Source organism: Hakea prostrata, chromosome 8 (genome assembly GCF_041222555.1).
Source record: "Hakea prostrata isolate BN-2017 chromosome 8, UWA_Hpros_2, whole genome shotgun sequence".
In the NCBI taxonomy this organism is placed as follows: Eukaryota; Viridiplantae; Streptophyta; class Magnoliopsida; order Proteales; family Proteaceae; genus Hakea; species Hakea prostrata.
The window spans coordinates 45,405,740-45,422,918 of record NC_142607.1 but is presented as its reverse complement, the minus strand read 5'-3'; the positions used below and the strand labels follow the sequence as shown (position 1 = coordinate 45,422,918).

General features: G+C 37.8%; 2 protein-coding genes across 3 annotated transcripts; both read left to right on the top strand.

Annotated features, from left to right (window-relative positions):
• The first annotated feature begins 745 nt into the window (after window positions 1-745).
• Window positions 746-8,613, top strand: LOC149008162 (F-box protein PP2-A15-like). Of its 2 annotated transcripts, none has more exons than XM_089165767.1 (3): window positions 746-1,637; window positions 1,764-1,882; window positions 7,455-7,600. In XM_089165767.1, the coding sequence occupies exons 1-3, from the start codon at window positions 1,326-1,328 to the stop codon at window positions 7,474-7,476; spliced, it is 453 nt and encodes a 150-aa protein (XP_089021893.1). In that variant the 5' UTR covers window positions 746-1,325; the 3' UTR covers window positions 7,477-7,600. The 2 variants fall into 2 exon arrangements, with proteins under 2 accessions (XP_089021893.1, XP_089021891.1); XM_089165765.1 differs by having other exon boundaries at window positions 747-1,637; window positions 7,511-8,613.
• Window positions 8,614-13,870: 5,257 nt separating this feature from the next.
• LOC149008161 (homeobox-leucine zipper protein ATHB-22-like) lies at window positions 13,871-15,467 on the top strand. Its single transcript, XM_089167208.1, has 3 exons — window positions 13,871-13,967; window positions 14,093-14,427; window positions 15,177-15,467. The coding sequence occupies exons 1-3, from the start codon at window positions 13,871-13,873 to the stop codon at window positions 15,465-15,467; spliced, it is 723 nt and encodes a 240-aa protein (XP_089023334.1).
• Window positions 15,468-17,179: the final 1,712 nt, after the last annotated feature.

Below are 17,179 nucleotides of genomic sequence, written 5' to 3'. Positions count from 1 at the left end.
TAATTATTTTCTTTTCTCTCATGTTATAACTTATAAGTAACAAAATTTTTAGCCCTCTAGATTTGGTGGTATGAGACACTAATTTAAGACTTTTATTTTGACCATTTTCTTATGGATGAATGACACTATGTTCATGAGAGAGGGTTTGATGTAAGATTTAAAAGATAAAATATATTTTATTTTAATTCAATCTTAATCTTTTGATGTGATTTATATACCGATGTCATTTATCCATTCTTGATCGGAAATGGATAGGATAAAATTCCCACCAATTGAGAATTCGGAACAGCACATGTGACCGCTTTACCACCACAAAACATGTGGAGCCCACAGGGGTTGAATGATGTTTTTTTAAATTTTTTATTGTTTTTAACCTATGGGCCCCACATGTTTTGTGTTGGTAAAGTTGTCGGGGAGCACAAAGTGCTCTCCTGACGGGGTACTGATCCTGATTCACCAGTTGATGCCTCCAAAAAATCTATTTGAAGAGGATATCATTACTTGTAGTGAAATTGCTTGGGTCATGCGTGTTAAATGCGTATGATTCTCAACTCGAGATTTCAGACTATTAGATCCAAAATTTCGGTCGAAATTAAATCTCAACCATTGAATTTTAATGGTCTGAGATCGAAAATTTAGATCTAAAAAGTCCAAAATCTCGGGTTGACAATGATAGGCATTTAATGTGGAGGACCCAAGCAAGACCTATTTGTAATGCCTTATTAGAGAATGCATCTTGAAATATGATATGCTATCTGTCCGATAAACTATTCCGGTATGTTGAAACTTTCCCTAGATGGCGAAAAACTGAAAACTCTGGTTCGCTCGACGGCTGAACTACCCCACTTCACTTCACCCCTTCCAAACACGACAGTTGGAAAATGGAAACAGTGAATGAGACTGTGAGACCAGTCACGCTAAGATGCCGGTCTCAAACGGCAAGTGGGACCCGCAAAACAATGGGCGCCTGAGTTGGGAATGTTAAAGCCGGTCTCGTCTCGCCTCCACTTCGTCTGTCTTTGTTTTGTTCTTCGCTTATTTTCTACGGCCGAGAAGACACGAAATCGAATAAATAGCTTTTCTGTCTCACGCGGCTTCATACGGTTTTACGAGACTCTGAAGATCCAACGATGAAATTCTCCAGTGGAAAAGAACAAAATCTTTCATTCAGTTCAGGTGACGTCTTACTTCCGTAATCATCGCAACCTTCCGCTACAACCAGTGATACTAGCGCCGCCGCCTCTGCAACCACCACCTGAAGCTGGGATTTACAGAGTTTGTAGTGCAGCGATGGAGGTGAAGGTGAAGTGAAAGGGAAGAATAAAATGGGGGCAACGCTCTCCAACCTAACGGAAGGGGCGAATTGTTGCACCGACCGTCCAGGTTTAGGGGATATACCAGAGAATTGTGTGGCTTGTGTATTCATGCACTTGACGCCACCAGAAATATGCAATCTTGCTCGCCTTAACTGGGCTTTTCGTGGTGCTGCTTCTTCTGATTTAGTCTGGGAAGCTAAATTGCCCCCTAGGTACCACAGCCTGCTCGATTTGTTTCCCCCTGAAAGATACCAGAATCTATGCAAGAAAGATATCTTTGCCCTCATCTCTCGTCCCATCCCTTTCGACAATGGAAACAAGGTTCTATTTCTCTTCTTTCTTCACTTTCTATTCGGTCCATCCTATTTTTTTTTTCAGCTTAGGGTTGGAAGCAACAAGAATGTTTTTTTTTTTTTATATATTTTTTTATGTGGGATTCTTCTGCAGGAGGTTTGGGTGGACAGGGTTACTGGGGGTGTTTGTATGTCGATCTCGGCCAAAGCCCTGTCGATTACTGGAATCGAAGATCGGAGATACTGGAACTGGATTCCTACTGAAGAATCTAGGTTTGTTTATGTCTATAAATTCGGTGGCAATGAACTTTTAAGTTCACCCGTAGAGTGCATTTTGTAAATTGTTGCCGTGGAAATTCCATTTTCGTATGTGCTACCCTGTCTTTCTGTTTTGTGGAATGTTACTTCCCCGCCCCCCCCCCCCCCTGTGTCCCCCCTTCTCCCCTTCCTTTTTGGTAGTTTGTGGCCCCTCTCTCTTTTCCTGACGGGCAGTGTGATGCTAGTTTCTAAGTTTTTATGGTCCCTCTATCGGCTTTTCCCGTTAAGTTGTCTTATCCCATTGTGTCCTGTGGTAGTTTTTGATAAGTGCTGTATGCTGAGAATTCTGGGAAAAGGTTATTGCTAGCAAATTGTGGTGGCCTTAATGCCTATATGACGGTTATTCTTTTATGGGAAGAACTTTGTGACGAATATAGCTTGCACGCCCTGCAAGGAGTAAGATGAAGTGTAGTTTATTTTGTTCTTCATTCTATGTCATAGTGGAAAGGACGGGATTAGGTTCAGGTGTTAATATCCTGTTTTCTTTTGGGCATGGGCCGAGCTACTTGAGTTTTTATTTTTTCTTTTTGTTTTTCAAAATAATGAGAGAGGGATCAAAGGATAGGAAGGGTTTATGGGCATTTTACATGCCTAGCTCTTTATTTATTTATTTATTTTTGGGGGAGGGGGGGGGGGGGGGAGAAGGGGGAGAGGAAACAGGAGAAGAAGACAGGGCATTTCTTTCTGGGTTTGTGTACATTATGTAGATTTATACTTCCTAATTATTAAGGAGAAAGAGGAAAGTGAATGTCAGTGTCTATGAGAGGGCATGTAGTGTACAATGTTTCTCTTCTTCTTCTTCTTTTTTTAATAAATAAATCCCTTAAGTTTGTAAAGGGGAATTATTTTGAGACAGTAATATTGTGTTGTGGAACCTTGCTTTTACTGTTTGTGAGGCAGTGTGGAAGAAAAATGCATATTTTGCTTCAAATGATTGCAGATCATGTAAGGCTCATTGTGTTGGTGGGAGGCAGGGTGAGATTGATAGTAAACCTTTCCCTTCCAGGGGAAGGGGTTGTGGTTAGGATGGGTCAATCACATGGCAGCATGTATTACCTATCTTTTTTTTTCCTCTCCCCCCCCCCCCCCCCACCAACCGGTAATGGCGTGCAATACCTATCTTATTCCAACTTTCTTGTCTCCAAATTGTTCACTATTGCTCCTGATTGACATAATGACATTAATGATCATTGATTCCAGGCTTTCAAGTCTACTCTTTTAGGTTGGTCAGATGATCTTCTTTGCTTGAAGAGGTCATTAGACATTTACCCCTCCTACAGTTTATTGATAGTTGTTGTGAGGGACTCGAACTTGTCCTGTGCTAGCTTGTGCTGGCGCAAGTAATTGGGGAGAGTCCTAATTGAATTAGGACTCCCTCTCCTTATCCTTTTAGGACTTTTTAAGTTCTTTCTTCATTTCCTAATAATAATCTGTTTTATACTACTATTCCTTCTCTAAGTTAGTTCTAAATTATAAATAGTTCTAAACTATGAAGTGTAAATCTATTAATACCCTATTAGGTTGAATCATCTATGGAGTGCAATCTTCTCTCTGTTTTCTAGAATAGTCTTCTGCGGTGAATTCACTCAATTAAGATGCTAATAAAAGTAGCCAAAAGCTAATGTTATTCAGTTTATGGAAGGATACTGGTTGGCGAAAGAATGCATGCTTCTCCATCCCCACAGGTTTTCTCTGTAAAGATTATCGGTAAATGAACCCGTCTAATTGCAAGCTGCTGAATGTAGACTTAGGGAAGATAAAAAGGAGTTTTTGGATACCTGCCATTTCAGTTAGTATGAAGTACATATGGTAGGCAAGATAGTCCAGAGGTGATGATGGTCCATGAAGTGGTTGCTGCTTGTTTTTCTATGAGGTGCTTAAAGGTGGATTAGGGTTCTGCTGTTTCAGCCAAAATACATCAACGAGAAGGCCAACAAAAAAAAAAAACAACAACAGGTGGATTTGCAAGTCGGGTTAAGATTTAAAATTGCCACCTTGACAAATTTCCCTGCTACAAGCTATCTAGTTGTGGGCATCCCAATGTGATTGTTTTGTATTTCTTCCAATGGATGATTGTCTTTCAGTTCCCATGGTGGGTCATTTGTTGTTGGTTATGCAGCTTATAAATATGTGTTTCATTGTTCTGGGGTGGTGTTCAGTTTTTTGTTGGTTTTCTGTAGGAGGTTCTTTCTGTTTCAGATGCTAAATGCATGAGCATTGCAAGCATAGCCTTTTAATACGCTTGAATTATATGTCATTCATAAGCAATTTAGACAGTCAAAGATCACATATGAAATAAAACAAATAATATGTGAAGAGATACATGATAGCTGAGGGGCTCTGTTAATGATTTTAGAAGATAAATTTGAAGTCTTACCATGATGGCAATGGCATTATTTTGGGTTATACAGCATTTCCCCATCTTTTCATAGTTTTAGGCATCCTCATCATGTGCCTGTGGATGGGCTTCATAACCCAAAATATATCCTTTGGGTAAGAGTAATGATATGATGATACATGCACATCATGGACTTGAAATCTTTGGTGTGTACCCCAAGCCTCTATTTGTATTCTTTAATGCTTGTCTTGAGGCATCAGAGCAGAAACGATGCAGTATCTAGGCACGGGTGGCAATATTAGTGAAAGAAGAGTAGTTTGTGGTTATACAAATTTCAGAATTCCTGTTTTGTATGGTAATCCTATACTTATTTTACTCTGAATTTCTATTTACATGGACTTATATATATTTTCAGTTTCTTTACCAATTTCTATTATTTTTTGCATATCCTAGTTGAAGCTAACTTGGAAATCTACCAGTCCAGTCCTTTTATGCATAATTTTTGTTTCATTATATCAACTCTTGGTTGGGTTAGGACTCCAAAGAAGCTAGAGGTTGTTGAGTTGGTTTCAGAGTTTTATTAAGTCTTTATTTGTCAATTCTATTAAGGCTGTTTTGGTATGATTTTTTTTTTTTGGGGGGGGGGGGGGGGGGGTTGGGGGTAAGAGCTGTTTTGGTATGGTTGCTGTTAAAATCTTAGGGAAGACTACCGAAAATTGCTTGCTTTAAATTTTGGACCCTATTGTTTGGTCTGATGTTGCTGTTGCTTATACGATATTTTAGATTGCTGATGGTGACTTTTTATTGCATATGTTGTTTGTTTTTGTTGGTTTTTTTTGACAGTATTTCAGCTACTGATGTTTCTGATGATTGTTGTGCTTGAGTTGATATTTATGCCTAAAGGAAATTCTCTCCATCTTCCTTGATGTCTCTATTAAGCTAGACAGGGAGTATTAAGATATTTGTCATGATTAGGGGGTTATTCTCAATCATGATTAGTTATCTTTGGTTTTATTCTTCCCTAGTGACTACTGTTTACTTTCCCTTTTTCTTTTTTTTGGGATGAATGAAATAATCACTAACCAAAACCTTGAAAGGGGAAATATATGTGGACTACAATTTGGATTTCCTTCTGTAATTTGTTCTGATATTGTAAATATATCAAGATGGGGACTGCATCCTGACCTATCGCTTGTTATTTTTAGCAGTCCCTTCTCTTTTTCTTGCTCAGTATTTTCCCCCCATTCTCTTCTCTCTTCAACTTGCAGGTACTGGTTCCAGTTTTTGGGTTTGTCACAGTTACATTATGTTTCCTCATATATGGATATTTATACTTACCCTGTATCGATGACTGACCTGGAGTACCACCAAAGTTAAGCTTATTTGTTATTTGCATCAAGATCCATGAGCTACAATCGGAGATGACATTAGGAAGACGAAATGTTTGCTTCATTTCCAGCCTTCGCATCATTAACAATAGGTATACTGCTCTATTAAGAATAAACTGTGAGTTAACACTTCAATGTTCCACTTTATTAACCAAATATATCGTTTTAATAATGATTTTGTCAATGAGGCATGGACTAGATATTTAGATGTCTCTCAACAACCTTGCCTCTCTTTGCCTTCCATATGTTCGAAAGAATGACCTGAATCAATACCCACAGGAACTTCCCAGTCCAGCAAAATTGGTGGATGTTTGCCTGTATAAACCATTGTCACTTTTCTATCAACAAACTAGTAGAACCGCCTCCACCCCAACCAATGCATGTACATGCATGCATACACAAACACAAACACACACACACACATACACAAAAAGAGCCTGAGAATAATGGGTATAGAATGAGAAGTTCACATTGATATCAGGAATTCACACTGGGTGAGGAGCTGGTTGGCGAACTCCTGTGTCAACCCATGCACACCGACTATAGACATGGAGACAGACAGTTGTACTTTCACCTTTTCTGTTGCATTCTCCTGGTTAACTTACTATAAACCATCTGCAAAGTGCTCCAACTGAGGGTGGTACAATGAAATTCAGAGGATCTAATATAGAAAGAAGTACTCCTCTTGAGGGTTTGAAAATAGGATGTCGTCTTAACACTTTGCTAGCACCTTGTTGGGTATGCATGTCTAGCAAACTTCATGCAGGGTATTCCATTGTTATGTTCTATATTGTCACTTGACCTCTTTGCTGTCGTTTGTAAGTAATCTGCACAAAACTAATGATTTGCTTTGGCAAGAATAGTGGGCTTCCATGTGATGTTTAGACATTTCCTTTTAGGGTTTGAGTTCAGAATTTTAGGTAATATATTTAGATAAGAAAAGAACCATTACATTCGAAAGCAACACTTCTTTTTCTTGTTACATGCTGGTTCTGAAGCATGAAGTAGAATTTGACAATGCACAAGAGGATGAACTAAAAATCCAGCGCTGGCCTATCCTCCAATTCCATGAGCAATTGGTATATGTTCTTTGAAGATTTAATCTAGCAGTCCAATAGGCCACTTCAGGTCTTTAGCTATAGTGGTAGTGTCTTTGAATAATCTCATGTGAAGTCTAGAGAATTGCCATTCATTGGTTTTTCTATTTTCTACGAGTTTCTCCAGGGAGGACCAAATATATGTAGTTTCACTTAAGATCATGTCTCATGGTTGGGAAAATAGGACCTATAGATGCTATGAAGACAAATTTTTGTGCACATGATGCAAAATATATTGTAAAGGCATTGTGTAGATGAATCTCTAGACTATATAGAACATGACACATTGTTTTCGTTGCCCTTAGTTTTAATCCCAGCAAGTTCTTTAAGTTGAGGGTGCAGTAGGGTTCTAAAATAATTTGAAAGTACTTCTAACATTATGTGATTACCAAATGCTGTCCATGTCTTTCCTGTAAGGTAAGGTTACAGATTATTTGACACCCAAGGGGGGTGCCAATAAGAAACTCCCTTTTGAAGAGACATTTCTGGGCCAATCAATAAGAGATCCTTTTGAAAAAAGATCTCATTTTTTTATTGACCTTGTTATTATTGAGTAATATCTGACAGTAATCACCTTGACTGATGGTTTCTTTATATGTGCATGTATTCCTTCAGTAGCTTATTCCTTTTGGATTTAGTGACCAACAGTATTTATAGTTTGATATATATTAATTTTTTCCCCCGTGTGTTGCTCTGGATTGCAGGAGACTAGGAGTTATTACATGACTGACTTGTCATAGTATTGCCATATCATTTTCAGGTTCCATGAAGTGGCCTTTTTGCAGCAAATATGGTGGTTTGAAGTGGATGGCTTGGTTAAGTTTCCTTTCCCACCCGGTGTGTATACCCTCTCATTCAGAATTCATCTGGGAAAATTTTTCAAACGACTGGGTCGACGGGCCTGTAGTTTTGAACACACTCACGGTTGGGATATAAAGCCTGTACGTTTTGAATTGTCTACTTCAGATGGTCAGCAAGCATCATGTAATTGCTTTTTAGATGAATCTGAAATGGATGATGCAAATGCCAACCGCAAACGTGGGCATTGGATAGAGTACAAAGTAGGAGAGTTCACTGTCAACGATTCAGAAGATGCAACAGAAGTTAGATTTTCCATGAAACAGATTGATTGTACACATTCTAAAGGTGGGCTTTGTGTAGATTCTGTGTTTATTTTCCCTAGTAATCGAAGAGAGAAGAAGAAGAAGAAAAGCTTTGATGTAGCAGCAGCCGGTACATGATGTATCGGCTAGATCCTAATGTGGATGTGTTAACATAACTCATACATGTGAAGGTTTTGGTGTTTGGAGGATGTCCTGTGCGTCTTCACTGCCACTTTTTCAAATATGCTTGTTCTTCTGGTCTTTTTGACATGTTTTTCTTCTCACTGTATTTTGTCAATTCCTGTTTGTTCTGTAAGTGTCCCAGACAGGTTAAATAGAATGTGCTCAGTTAATGAGTTAGTTAGCTATGCTCCAGTATTGCATTAATGTTCTATTAAGTTCTATATGTATTGCTGTAGTTTGATTGCAGGTATGTTTCAGTTCATTAATTTGGGATAATTTTGGGCAAGGTTCAGAAGAACATGGTATAACTTAGGATATACACAATTGAGTTTTGTTTAATTAATTTGGGGTGATTTTGCTGAAGGTTCAGGGATTACATGGTATGATCGGAACAAGGAGCAGCAATGCTACGGGGCAATTGGTGTAGATGGGAAAGTAGTATTAAAACCCATTTAGTTCTAATGGGAGAATACAAGAGACTTCTACCACACTGGCAGCTTCGAGTGCTCTTATTTTTATGTAGGGTTTAAAGTATCGGTATCAAGTATCATATTGGCCAGATGATTTTAGGAGACGTATTTTCTTGTATTGAGTATTATATCACATTGGTCACATTGGGTTTGATTAAAAATAAGAAATGCAAAAAATTGTTTTTTTTTTTTTTAATAATTTAATCTTAAAACAGAAAGGTAAGAACAGAAAGCAAAGATGAAATTCATATATAAAACGATCAAGCCTTTGATTTTATCAATTCAAATCAATACATGTTAAGCATTGTATTTGACTCCAATCATTGATGGATTCTAGAATGCTAAACCTAAACCTACATTATATGCAATAGTATGTAGAATTATTACTGGAAAAATATAAAAATATATAAAAAATCTTGGTTAAATTCTTTTCTTTCTCCTATTGTTTAGGAGATGTAAGATATGAATCATGGTGTGTGGGGGTGTATTGGAGTTGTGGGTTGTGGAGAATTGTCCGTGTGACTAAATTTTATTTTCACAGTGATTTTCTTTGGTTGTTTTAGTTGTTTTTGGACAACGGCTGTGGTTTTTCTCTTGTTTAGAGTTTTTTGCGTAAATTTTCATGTTTAGTCATTTTTCTTCTTCGAAGTTGTGCATCCATTGTTCAACACTTCAATACATTTTAGTGTAATTCAATATGTCCTTTGTATTGTATGGATTGTATCCAATTTGATATGTATTATATCATAAAATACTTCAAACTTTGTTTTTATGATAGTTATAATGAATCATCATATTTTCCAAGACTGGACCTCTTCTTCAGAGCACCCAAGAAGGAAAAAGAAACATATGGAAAAGTTGTTGCTTTTCAGGAATGCCTGTCTATGTCCGTTTTTATGGCGTGTTAGTTGTAATAGAGGATACGTATGTCGTATTCTTTGAGCTTAAATGTTATTGTGGTTATCACAACCACCTTCCTAAGGGTTTGGGCTCGACCCATTCTTTAGCCAGGATGACCGTGTCTATTGCATGTATGACATTTGGTCAATTTCCACTCCTTGGTTCGGATCGAACCTTGTGTTTCATGCAGTTATCTTTTGTATTTTTTTCCTTTCTTTGCTGTGTCTGTAGTTTCTTTCAAGTTCATGAATGAAGCTCTTCAGTTTCGTTAAAAAAAAAATGAAGGAAGGGCAGCAACAGAAGGTAGAAGGAATTTGCCTTCCTTTCTTAGAAGGATTAAGGGGAAACGTTGATGATCTTTTGTTCCAAGGGAATGCACGGGCACTTTTTCGTTTTCCTTTTTGCTTTATGGTTGAGCTTTTAGCAGATTGTCTCCTCCTTTTTGAAGAGGAGTTCCTCTACCAGCAAAGGAAAGGCAGACAAGCAACTTCCACCTTTTGCTTGTTGTTCAGTTCGATTTCAAAAGAAAGGGAAATTAGCAGAAGATAATTAGAAGTTATGTCTAATTCTTGAAAGCATTATTAACATGGAGGATAATGTTCCTCATGACATTTTGCATTTGCGAGTTCAAAGCAGCTCTATGTATACTTGAGAGTAATCACTTCTATATTTTGTTGATAATCAAATTAGTTACAAGGACTCGGACCTCAAAGGTTTAGGGGATGGAAAGAGGTGGAGGGAGGGAGACAAAGATGTACATGAATAGAGTTTTGAATCCAAAACATCTTTGGTCCTATGCTTATACATAAGAACCCCCATTATGTTAGAACCACAATCAAAAATACCAAATAATTTACAGTCTAGATCATCTTCTAGTCAAGGGAGAACAATGGCTCACTTGATGCGTATCCATCACAAAATAGGGATGGGGCCCACATGAGACTTATTGGGAATCTCACTTTTGATTTATTTAATTAATATTCACTCATAAACCCCATCACTATTTTTTTTTTTTGGTATGAAGCTGAAAAACTTCATTCATGAATTTGAAAGGAAATACAGACACACATCAAAGAAAAGAAAGAAATATAAAGATAAATGCATGAAAACACAAGGTTGGGTCCAAACGAAGGAAATGAAATTGATCAAATGTCATACATGCAATAGACAAGGTCATTTTGGCTAAGGAATGGGTCGAGCTCAATAAGCCCTTAGAATAATGGTTGTAACAACCACAACAACAATTAAGCACAAGGAATACGACATACGTATTCTCTATCACAAACGCCCAAAGAGGCGATATGCCACAAAGGCGGACATAGACACACCACAAGGATGGAAATACACGCCATAAGGGCGGAGAGATAACACACCTCAATGGTGAAAACGACAGCCACAACGGCGAAGACACATCGATGGCGACTAGCAACACAAGACTCTCGCAGCAGCAAAGCTTCCAGATCCAGGGAAGGCACTTTCAGCTCCAATATAAAACCTTTAGATCTGTGGAATGCATGGCTGGATCTCGCATCTACTTGAGTTTTTTATTTTTTTTTCTTCGATAACCATAAACTTCCACCGGTTGGGGAAAAAGAGAAACTAGAGAGAGAGACGGAGAGAAAGATAAATTGAGAACAATTTTTTTCCCATTGAGAAAAGTTTTCCCCCCCCCCCCCCTAATTTGAAACTTCACAAGCGTGGGAAAGACAGAGAACAAGAGAAGCAGAGAGATAGAGACACTGAGAAAGGAGAGGATCGGGGAGAAAGATGCGAAGAGGAACGAAGTGGAGAAAGAAACAAAGGGGAAATAAGAGAGAGAGAGAGGACGAGACATATTAAGAATAGAGCCAAAAAAAAAAAAAACACTAGAGAAAGCAAGAAGAAAAGGCAGAGAGAGGGAGAAAGGAGGCAAGGAAGCAGAAGCAGGGGTGGAGGTGGAGAGACAGAGGCTCTCCACCTCAAAGCACGACGACAGTCGGTTTCCTCAGAGCGGCGCTTTCACTAGGGTTTTTCCTCAGTTTGTTTTCTCAATCACTATTGTGTAATGAAAAACGTCGGAGGAATACAATGTTCTATCATGATAGCAAGGTTTAAAGTATCCCATGATACGATTATTCTACCCTGACAACAAGGTCTAAAGTATCCCATAATACAACTCAATACTATCTGATACATATTGATATCTATAGCTACGTCTCTATATTGAATTGCACTAAAATACATTACATAATAAGATACAATACTTTGCTATAAAATGATGTCTCTTAAAACCACCTAATCCATATATAGAATACCAACATTTTAAACCTTACCTGACAACAAGGTGGTCCAAACTCAATAATTAATTTACTACTACGTGTTTGTAACTAAAGATATGATCTTTCATGACTGATAAGGAAAGAACACCTTCACCAAGGTCAAATGAGTTGGAAACTGGGTTGAGCCTAAATTCGTAATAGGTTCATTTTCTTTTGTTTGCAAAGAAAGTTTGATTAGGCAGATTTTTATTAGATCTGGCACCCCAAAATACTCTCCCAGTAAAATTAGATCTGGAGATGTCGAGATGTGAATGTGCCAGCAGGAAGTTAATGCAATGTAATTGATTAGGTCGTTGCAGCTAGGAACCATGTATTAATGGTCCCTGAACCCTAAAATAAAAATATGTAGGAATGGTCCCAATTTTGTCACATTACGCCCAGAATGGAAAATTGGTTCCCAATTTTGCATCTGATTCAACTTCCCTTTTTTGCTTTTTGGGGAAAAGAGAGTGGTGTTGATTGACACATTTTGTCCCATACCATTTTGTGTTGTGCAATTATTCTGCAACACCTTCTCGAATGTTTGAGATCTCAATCTTGACTGTTCGCAGCACAGTGTTGCACAATTAATTAATGCGCAATACTGAAGTTGAACCCCTATTGTATCTTATCAAAGAAAATCCAAAAATAACTTTTTTCTTTCAACTCATTTTTGTGTTTGAGTGAGAGAGGGATTCACATTAATTAGTCAAGATTTAAAGTATTGGTATCGAGTATTGTATCAGTCAGGTTATTTTAAGAGATGTATCGTCTCATATCAAGTATTATATTGACCAATAGATTTTAGAGCAATTCAATAGAGAGATAAAGTGATATGTATCATATCAGTTGTATCCAATATGAATACTTGTCAGCTAATATAGTATGGTACATGAAACCATCCTCTGCTGTGCACAACAGTACACTTATATGCTAAATGTTGAGGCTTTTTTCAATTTAAATCAAGTCTTTAATCACAGAGTTCTATTTAAGGGTGTCAATTGCTTACCGAAACCATTTAACCATACCGAACTGCGCCGTCTAAAACCGCACCGTTCAAAATTCGATACGGTACGTACCGAAACCGAATTTCTTCGGTATGATTCGGTTTTAGGTACTCATACCGTCGATATATATCGAAACCATACCGAATTGGTACCATACCAAATTAAGGGATATAAATATGATTTTACAATTAAAACACTTTACATTTACCCTATCCCTAATTCCTTTATTCAATTTTTTGTTTTGTCCTTCATTCCTCTTTGTAGATTTACTTGCTTTGTCTCTATTAATTAAATTTACTTACTTTTTGTCTCAGTTAACATTAGATTCTATCGATTGTTTGATCGTAATTTCATTATGATCTTAATGAACTAATAACAAAAGTGGCATGGATACCAAATTTTTGCCGCACTAAATACCGTGTTTAAACATTTTTCCCGTAGCGATTTAATACCAAAACCATAATGAATCGTTTTTGCGAGTTGCGACACTAAAACAGTACTGTACCGTGTAAGGTTATAGTTTTAAGTACTAAAGTTGATACCATATTAAATTACCGAAATTGTACTGATTGACACCCTTAGTTCTATTTAGCATATAAATGCACTACTCTGCACAATAGAGAAATGTGCACAACACAACAAAGGATTTTTTCCCGTATGATATCGTGAAATACTTTAAACTTTGACGTAGTTATTGAAACTAGAGATAGAGAGAGAAATCCCCATCTGCTCCCCTCCCCACAACGCTCCAAGCTCCAATGGACCCAGCAACATGCGTCTTTTCCCTTCTGGAGTACTTTTTTTTGGCTAAACCCTTCTGGAGTACTGAAAACTGAATTTCTGACTACTGCTTCTCTCTCCAGAAATGGTTCTCACCCGGTTATGTTACAGTGCCAACGTCTTCTCAGAAACCATACACTTTTATTGCTCCCTAAACCCTGAACAGTTTACTGGGTTTTTCCTCCTTTCCCGTGTCTCCGTGTCTTTACTCTCCATGTATATTATGTCATCATCTCACTCCCTCATCTAGTAATTCTTAACGTTTAAAACCTGTGCCTCTCCTTAGGCTTACTATGAAGAGCATACACACAGAGCTGAAACTTTTGGTGTTAATTTTGTTGTAATAGGGAGACAGATCGACCAAGGAAGACCATACAGAAATGGCATGGAGTGGAAGCTTTAAACCCTTTACATCCCAACCCCCACAGCTTCCCACTTTCTCTTTTTTATACAACTGTGACTATGTTCCATTTCCTGGTGGGTCATGCAATATCCTCTCTCTCTCTCTCTCTCTCTCTCTCTCTCTCTCTCTCTCTCTCTCTCCTCCCCCCTCTTGTGTGCATGTGTCTCTAGTATATAACTTTGTTTTTTTGACCTGTTAGGAGAAGAGGGAGTGAAGTTTGGTTCAGAAGCAGATCAGTTGGGGAATGAGAAGAGTAGTTGTGAAGAAAAGACTTACATGGGGAATAAGAATAAGAGAAGGTTGAGGAATGATCAGACAGAGATGTTAGAGAGAAGCTTCCAGGAAGAGATAAAGCTGGAACCTGAGAGGAAGATGAAGTTGGCAAAGGAGCTTGACTTACATCCTCGTCAGGTGGCTGTTTGGTTCCAAAACAGGCGTTCCAGGTGGAAGACTCAACAGATGCACCAAGTCTATGATGCTCTTAAGCTGGATTATGAAGCCATCTCAGCAGAAAACCAGAAGCTCCAAGAAGAGGTTCTCTCCAACTCTCTCTCTCTCTCTCGCATGGAGTTTCACTATACGTTACTATTGAAGATTCCTTCTATGTATGCAACATATAGAAGTGTGAAGATAAGCAACTGCAACCCTATTTTCAAACAATCTTGTCAAACCACATACCTTGGTAGTTTTCGATTGTGTAATTATTTGTTTTTATTTTTATTTTTTATTACTGTTCATTTCCTCATCCATCACCTAAGTTCTCTTCTATCTACATTTTTTTTTTCTAACCAGTGAAACTCTGTAGGTTATTAAACCGAAAGCTAGATAATAACTGTTCCTTGTTTTTCTTCATTGTGTTACGTTCTTACTCTGAGTTCTTGTACCCGACTTGAAAGATAAAGCCACACCGATATATTTTGGTGGGCAACTGGATTCATAAGGTCTTTGGTGAAAGCAGAGGGTTTGGGTCGACCTTATATATTATCCAATTAAAATTTATAAATATGTTTCTTATGTTAACCCATTAGATCGTTGTAAAATTTGAGATTTTTGCCCTAGGATTTTGGGTGATAGTTTTTATAATGCCATTTTGACAATTGATTGAGATATCTTTATATTATCTTCTTCTACATAGAAAAAAAAAAAAAATTCTTTTTTGCTCATGAATGTAGAGCACAACATTTGTGTGCGACCCCATTAAACCTCTGCACCTTTTCGTTTTGTTGTTTCCTCAGTATCCGTTGTAACATTATTGTTTTGGTATTTGTTTCTAAAATATGTAGGTAGTAAGACTAAAAGCTAAGCTAGCAGCGGCATTGAAGCAAGGCTCCACAGGTTCTCCAGAAGTCTCCCTTGAAGAAACAGTCGAAAGTACAGCGGCTGTGAATCGCAAATTGAGCGAAAACAAGAACAGCACCGCCACTATATCAGATGGCATAGCGACAGCTGAAACAACAAGAACAGATTTTTGCGAAGACCATCAAGAGATACCAGAGTGCAACGATCTCTTCAACATAGATGATTACAATCCAGCTTTGCCACCTTACTGGGCTGTCTTTCCTGGTTATCCTTAGAACTTGAAAGCAGTTTCCTTGTTCATAGTATCATCAAATGGAGCAGAACACTCAATTGAAAACAATTTGAACTGTTCATTCTTGAAGATTGATTAGAGGTTTAGATCTACCCATTTTAGCATTCCTTTGACATCATTCTCCTTCTCCTTTGTTCTTTAGATACAATGTGTCAGCCAAGCCATATCAGATTGGTGGTCCCAAATACTTTTTCTTCTGTAGTCATTATACTGAAAAATTGCAGTGCTAGTGGTCATACATCTGAGATTTTTGGTTGGTTGTCCATATGTTATTAAGCTACACAAAGTCCAATACATGTCCTGAGCTTAAACGGCTGCCCCTTTAATTGGCTCTCTGCAACAGTGTACGGAATTGCTGCTCCAAAGATAGGTAGAGGTCCTCACTGGGATTTTTGTTATCCGCAGCCTCAGATTTTTGACATCTGTTGAGCTATTCATCTAATAGTTTCAATTAACTACATTTTTTGTTTTAGGTTGGAAACTTTTACAAATTTACACTCACAAACCCTTCATGCAAAGAAAATTCACAAAAAAAACCAAGCAAGTTTTGGGATGGTAAAAAATGATTTAGATTCAACCAAACCCTAACCCAACTATCCTCCTCTCTACTGTCTCCGATAATCTAATCCATCTTCTCCGTCAGGTGAAGCTCTAACCTACTCTGGTGACTCTTTCTAACCAGAAGAACCTCTCTGCTTGAGCCATTTTCGGAGCAAATTTAGCAGAAGCTATTTGATATAGATTCTTGAGTTCTTCCTGAGTTTGACACAGTTCGGGTTTCACAAGCCAAGAACGCGAGTTCCCGACTTCTTTTGTTGCAACAAATCCGACTTCTTTTGTTGCAACAAATCAGGCTCAAACCCTATGGGTAATCGCCATTGAAACTCCCATTTTGGATTTCGATTAACAATGAGTCAATAATGACGATAATATTGGAAATCAGAGACAATGCTTGAGAGTTAAGGAAATAAAAATGATAGATAAAGAAAAAGAAACTGTAGATGCAAATTTCGGTTCATTCATGGTCACTGAAATAACTGAAAATTTGGATATTTCAAGTCTTGGTCCATTTTGTTCATCAACATCAAATTGAAGCAGAGTTGTGTAGGTGTTTAGTGATATACTGAAAGAGAAAATATATTGTTGAGATTCACGATCGGGTTTAGGGTTTGATATTGATTTTCTTCTTCATTCCATGTTCTCTGTTCTGTTGGAAAATTTGGTTAAGATTTGAAGCTTTGGTAGAGCTCGCCATTTGCGGGGCTTGATAACATCTGGTTTTTGTGGAAATGGCACATCTTTTTTTTTTTGGTAGAAAACAAGACTATATTGAAGGAGACATAGGCTCTGGCTGAGGAATAGGCTCCTTCAGCCAGACAATGGAATTTTGCCAAACCAGTGCAATCTCAAGCACTAGGGCTTCCTGAGCCAAGGAATGAGCCACAGAGTTGGCTTCTCTTGGAGTAAAACAAAAAACACATGTACTCCTTCTCTTGGAAATGGCACATCTTGGTACCGTTTATGCAAGTTGAGGGTTTTGTCTATTTGGAAAAAAAAAAGATTGATATTGTAAATTTGAAAACTTTCAGGGGTAGGTAATTGTAATATTTAAGACTTTTTAAATGTTAAATTCAATCAAGTAAATCGGAGTCGTTAGTTGTCTCCACAGCTACGTGTCCAAATCTCGCAAACGCG